The sequence below is a fragment of the Sinocyclocheilus grahami genome, unplaced genomic scaffold (genome assembly GCF_001515645.1).
Source record: "Sinocyclocheilus grahami isolate Dianchi unplaced genomic scaffold, SAMN03320097.WGS_v1.1 scaffold1115.1, whole genome shotgun sequence".
Taxonomy (NCBI): Eukaryota; Metazoa; Chordata; class Actinopteri; order Cypriniformes; family Cyprinidae; genus Sinocyclocheilus; species Sinocyclocheilus grahami.
Genome location: NW_015506294.1, coordinates 10,810 through 17,273, shown reverse-complemented (window position 1 = coordinate 17,273; position 6,464 = coordinate 10,810). Strand labels below are relative to the sequence as shown.

The 6,464-nt window shown below is 40.2% G+C and overlaps 1 protein-coding gene across 1 annotated transcript in view; it reads right to left on the bottom strand.

The window, feature by feature from the left end:
* Nucleotides 1-4,258, bottom strand: part of LOC107566934 (thrombospondin type-1 domain-containing protein 7A-like) — an 83,930-nt gene extending 79,672 nt beyond the window's left edge. The window contains exon 1 of the mRNA XM_016252511.1: nt 4,104-4,258. Within this exon, the coding sequence (XP_016107997.1) occupies nt 4,104-4,258 (155 nt within the window). The remainder of the gene's footprint in view (nt 1-4,103) is intronic.
* Nucleotides 4,259-6,464: the final 2,206 nt, after the last annotated feature.

The window sequence follows — 6,464 nt, the reverse complement described above, 5'->3', positions numbered from 1 at the left end:
TTCTGGCCGGGCCGAGTATGGTTCTCGGACCTGATTTCTCTCCTCGACGGCACTCCATGGGAGATTCCCATCAGGAGAGATCTCCTCTCACAGGCGGAGGGTACGATCATCCACCCCCGACCGGAGCTGTGGAAGTTGTGGGTATGGCCCCTGAGGGGGCACAACTCATAGCACAACTCATAGACCGGAGTCTCTCAACCGAGGTTGTTGAGACCATCCTCCAATCCAGAGCTCCCTCAACGAGGAAACTGTACACCTTGAAGTGGAAACTTGACCCAGTTAACTGCCCGGTTGGTACAGTGCTGGAGTTCTTGCAGACCCGTTTCTCCACAGGGTTGACCCACTCCACCCTGAAGGTCTACGTGGCGGCTATTGCGGCCTACCACGCCCCTCTTGGTGGCCAGTCAGTGGGCAGACACCCCCTAGTTACACGTTTCCTCCGCGGTGCGCTGAGGCTGAGGCCTCCGGAACGATCTCGGGTCCCCACGGCCTTCAGTCCTCCTCCCTTCGGGGATCCAGACCAGCAGAAGCTAAACTGTATGTGTCCAGTGCGAGCACTGGACGCATACGTCCACAGAGCTGCCTTGTGGAGAAGGGCGGACCAACTGCTCGTATGCTATGGTCCCCCTAAGAGAGGTCTTCCTGCTACAAAACAGACCCTCAGTCGGTGGATACTAGATGCTATTTATATTTCTTATGAGTCCTCTGATCTCCCTTCGCCTCTTGGGGTCAAGGCTCACTCTACGAGAAGTGTGGCGGCCTCTAAGGCCTTCTTGGCAGGTGTCTCAATGCAGGACATCTGCGACGCTGCAGGATGGTCCACGCCCCTGACCTTTGTCAGGTTCTATGGTCTAGACATGCGAGCCACTCCTGGCTCCTCTGTTCTCGCACCTTAGCTGTGCACGCTTCCACACTAGGCGAGATTTGAAAGTCTGGCGGCGTGGGCGTTCTTGTTCCCGAAGCGTCCTCCGACGCAGCTCAAGTTCCTGAAGAGGAACGTCTCAGGTTACGTATGTAACCATGGTTCCTTGAGGGAATGAGACGCTGCGTCTCGGGGTCATACTTTCGGCATCTCTGCCAGCACTTGCTTCATTCCTGGAAGCTGACGCTGGTCTCACCGCACGTGCTTTTATAGCTTCCTGGTCATTACGTCACCTGCCCGTGACATCTTGCCCATCTATTGGTCTGATTACACATGAGGTTCAGAGCCGGTCACGCTGAAGGGTGTTCCCGAATCGTCCTCCGATGCAGCGTCTCGTTCCCTCGAGGAATCCTTGGTTACATACGTAACCTGAGACGATTTCTAGCATTATCTTGGCAAATCTGAGCACAGAGAGAGACTTTGTTGACATCTCTTCTGAAAATCTAGATTAATAGAATACTTTTCTAAAGAGGAAGTCCAAAAATGTGGATGACTCAAGCAAAAATCCAAATCATTACTGTATGAGGGACATATCTCATCTGTGATTTTTCTTTCCTACAGGGATGTTCATAGACTCCTCCAGCTTCAGTTGTCGAAATCAAAATTCTCAGGGTTTGATTAATCATGAAATGCCATATAACCACTGCAACCCTGCTGCTTTATCTGTCTGCTTTTATCTGTTCACCTATTCCGAAACAAAATGCTTTACAACCAACCCCAAAAAGCTCAAATATGACAAAACATTTACTTTATGAAAAGGAATATTCATTCAATAAATGATGCAAGCTCTTAAGTGTTTGTGTATCTGTAGCTGTCCTGTTCAAGGACGTTCCTGTCAAAATGAGTAACTGTTCACAGTTCAGACTGCACTGAGCTCGGTCAAGCTCTCCCACACTTTGGAGAGGGAAAGGGGTTTAAAGGTAAAAAGCTAAACTATTGATGAAACTTAAATCTTGAATTTAAGCTAGTCTCCTTCATGGAAAATAAGAGAGAAGAGGTGAGCTGTATGGATGATGTCTATTTAAAAACCCTTATTCTGAGGCTTTTTGTTCAGTTTAAAGTAAAAGAAGCGATACTAGGAATCTAAAATGACTCATGTATCTTTCATAAAAGTTCACTGAGCGGTTGGTGCTTTGCTATTAGTAGAAGACATTACACGCTTCATTTAGGATGTTGTGAAACATTGCTTAGAGCCTGTGAAAGCCCATGAATGCATGCCAAATGGTTGTGAATACGCTCTTTTAAGCATCATCAACTGCACTGTTGGGAAGGGGTGAAAATGACTTTGAAGCATCTTATAATCATTTTTAAGGCCATTGCTGTTTATAATTTGGCTTTAGATGTTTTAAAAGATTTAATCTAACACATATAACAATGTGTGACAAATCCTACTTGGTACATTAATGGTGGTTAACAAAATATGTTACGTCAGTCATTCTGTCAAACTCATGACTTTCTTCCCGTGAAACCCAAAAGGAGAATTTTTGATGAATGTTCATGCTGCTCTTTTTCATGCAATTATAAAAAATGGGAAATAATGCTTTCAAGCTTCAAACATGACAAACTCAGCATTACAGTAAATCATTTGTGTTTCAGCTTATTCAGGATTGAAACGACATAAGTGATAGATGTCTGAGTGAACTGACTTTAAACCAGACTTTGAGCTGTGCTGTTGTTTCTTTGAACCCCAGTGAATTACATCCACATGCACACACACACACACACACACATACAGTACACTCTTAACTCACCAAAACATATTTTCGCTCTGTTCTAAGGGTCAGTAATAACAGACCAACTCGAAAAAGCTGAATCATCATTAGTAAATGGGTTTGAGCTTCACAATTTCAAGAACATGTACTCCCATAAATCATTGGAATCAGCTAGAAAAAAAAATACAATAGCTGAATTTTGTGTGTGTGTGTGTGTGTCTGAAGGGTTGCATGAGTGAATCTGAGCAGTATTTGGCCACTGGAATATATGCCCACTTCACTCAGAGGCATGATGGGATTCCTACCCCCTGCTGAATGCCATCTAACACACAGACGGCCACACATTTATCACTCACCACTGAGCATGTGTGTGTATGCAAGTGCATGTAAGTGGCAAGGAAAGATTGTGTCCATATAACCTCACACAGAGAGGAGGTACAACCACCTGCTTGAGCTGTCAGTGAATGGCAACCTTTCACATCACGACATGTTACATGACGAATAGAGGTGCATAAAATAAAGTTCTGTAGTCTCAGAAATTCAGATGATAGAGACCTTAAAAATGGAAAATTCTAAAAAAAGAAGTTGAACAGTTATATTGGTCTTCCCACAGTTAAAAATACTGATTTAGCGATTACATGATAAATTAAAATTTTTAAGTTATACTGTATTTCGACATACCCTCTGAAGTTCAATCATTGTTGTGTGCTATAACTAATAGTAAACAGGAAGAGATTCAATAACAGCAATCTGTCATGCAACATTAAAGACTGTCAAAACAACAATTTTTTTTGAATTTCACAATAAAATTGACAATTTGAAAGAAAAGAAACTATCAAAAATGGCAAAACATGAAACAATCACATAACTGCTTTCTGATTTAAACAACTTATGATTTGAACTGAAGGAGTGTTTCACATATATGGTACACAACTATATTATAAAACTTCTTCACATTAAAAACAAAATATCAAAGCATGTGGCATGTGCATATGCATCATGTAAATGACACATATGTTTATACATATTTACTTCCGAACTAATTTCACTTCATTGTACATCTAGGTCCCAATGCTTAGTGAATGTATGAAGTCAGTTCACACAGAATCATTATGGACATGATCCATTAACATCTGACAACAAGAAAGTGTTCAAATACTTGTTTTCTCTTCTGAACAGTGTATCTGTATTGGTTTATCATTATAATACAAATGTCTTGCTATGACCACCTCTTGGTCTCATATTTTATAATTTAATGATATTCAGCCATTGTAAAGAGTGGCTTAAGTATCTAAATAATTTATGAGGCCACTTTGGAATAAGTGTAAATTATAACCTCCACCAAACACGCTCATAAACAGATGCAAACAAGAGTCTCAGAGCTCTCAATAGAAATCCCTAGCCATATCAGCTGAGTTACACTTTGTTATTCTACAATAACACACAGCCTCAGGAGATCTGTGTTTTACTGTGAAACGAGTCCCGTCTCTCTCCAGCCATGAGTCAGCCAGAGGCAGCTGAGGCACACTGACACCAGATCAGTCCGGCCCGGGTGGAGGTCTGTGCCCGTCGGCTGTAGGGAACTGGCCACATCCTCCCTTTGTTCCTGACAGAACAGTAGCATTCTGTATTGTGAACTCACAAGCACCTAAAGCTGGACGGGTGTGATGACGTGCCTGGTCAGAGCTTCAGCTGCCCACACACAAAAATACAGCATGGTACAAAGGATCCTTTTTGGCTCTTCTATCCAAACACACCCACAGACAAACTCAAAGCTGCAAAACATCAATGTATTTATCAGTATGTTTTTGTTGTCGTTTTCTGTATAGCATATAAATAGCCCTAACAAGATAGATGAAGTTCATTTTTAGAGGCCACTGGCTAACTGATTCATTTTTATGTCATTTAAATAAATAAATAGCAACATTTAACAAAAAGCCTGATTCAAAAGCCTGTTTCTTCCTTAGTTGAGTTAAAGTCACAATGAGAAACTTTCATATAATAATGACTTATCACAATGAAGAGAAACGTTCACATAAAAAATGACTTAACATCTCACAATAATAAGAAACTTGTATGCAATGATGGTTTAATGTTTCACAATAATAAACTTTTACATACAGTAGAAACTTAAAATCATATAATAAACTTTCACATAATGATTTAACATCTCATGATAATGAGAAACTTTCTGATAATAATAAACACTCTTAATGATAAACTTGGTCATTATGATAAAGTTTCTCATTATTATGTGATAGTCATAATTATTAGATTTTTTGGGTAACACTTTACAATAAGTTATTAGTTAACATTAGTTAACTACGTTTGTTAAAATGAACTAAAAATGAACAATACTTCTACAGCATTATTAATCTTAATGTTAATTTCAGCATTTACTAATGCATTATTAAAATCACAAGTTTTGTTTGTTAACATTAGTTAATGCAATGTGAACTAACATGAACAAACAATGATTTATTTATGAATAATGGCCTCTTGTAGCGAATCCATGCATTTTTGTAAGATAAATATCCATATTTCAAACGTAATAAACACTTTTCTCTCACTTCCGGTATCTGTCATACGCGGAAGACGTTCCGGCGGATGACGAAAGACGTCAGCGTTGCGTGATTAGTGACGAACGCGGAGAGAGAACAAACCAAAATGCCATTCACAAATTAGAAGTACAAAACGAGGATTTGTAAAGAAAAATGTTGGAGGATTTCGATATAAGCCAAGAGGAGACTGGTTTTTCTTTGCTAAAGTAAGGAAACTTTGCTTCCTTTGCTCCTGCATTTCTCAGAGGCGCGTGCACGACACATCTTATGTCATCCGACTGAACGTCTTCCACGTACCACAGTCAGCGGAAGTGAGAAAAAAGTGTTTATTACGTTTGAAATATGGATATATATCTTACAAAAATGCATGGTTTCGGTACAGAAGGCCTTTATTCACCCCCCAGAGCCATGTGAGGCACTTTTTATTACGGATGCGTGCACTTTATTTCACGTCTTCTGAACTGATGACAACAAACACCAGCTTACCCCCATTGAAAGGCTTGGAGGGGCCAGGACAATTTTTTATATAACGCCGATTGGATTCGTCTGAAAGAAGAAAGTCACATACACCTAGGATGCTTTGAGGGTGAGTAAAACACAGGCTAATTAAAATTTTTGGGTGAACTAAACCTTTAATGTAGGGCTGAACGATTAATTGCATTTGCGATAATATCGCGATATGAAAAAATTTTAATTTTCAACCGCAGATTGAAACCGTGTGATCACACTCAGTCACGTGACATGCAAGAGTAAAGAGGTGTGTTCGACTTGAAGATCGATTGGTGTATGACATCAAAGTATGGCGAGAGATAGCATAATTATGCAATTTTTATTGGTGGACCCCCCACGAAACGCGATTGGACTAGTTTTGAGCAGCAATTGGGTGGGTTTTGTTGTGAAAACTGGGCAACCCTGGCACACTACACGCGGAGTAACAGTGTTACGGTGCATTTCATTACTGAAGACTTTGACCTTAAGATAATATATATAATAAGGTCATATATATATATTTATATATATATACAGTATCTCACAGAGGTGAGTACATCCCTCACATTTGTAAATATTTTTTATTATATCTTTTCATGTGACAACACTGAAGAAATGACACTTTGCTACAATGTAAAGTAGTGAGTGTACAGCTTGTATAACAGTGTAAATTTGCTGTCCCCTCAAAATAACTCAACACACAGCCTTTAATGTCTAGACCGCTGGCCACAAAAATGAGTACACCCCTAAATGAAAATGTCCAAATTGGGCCCAGTTAGC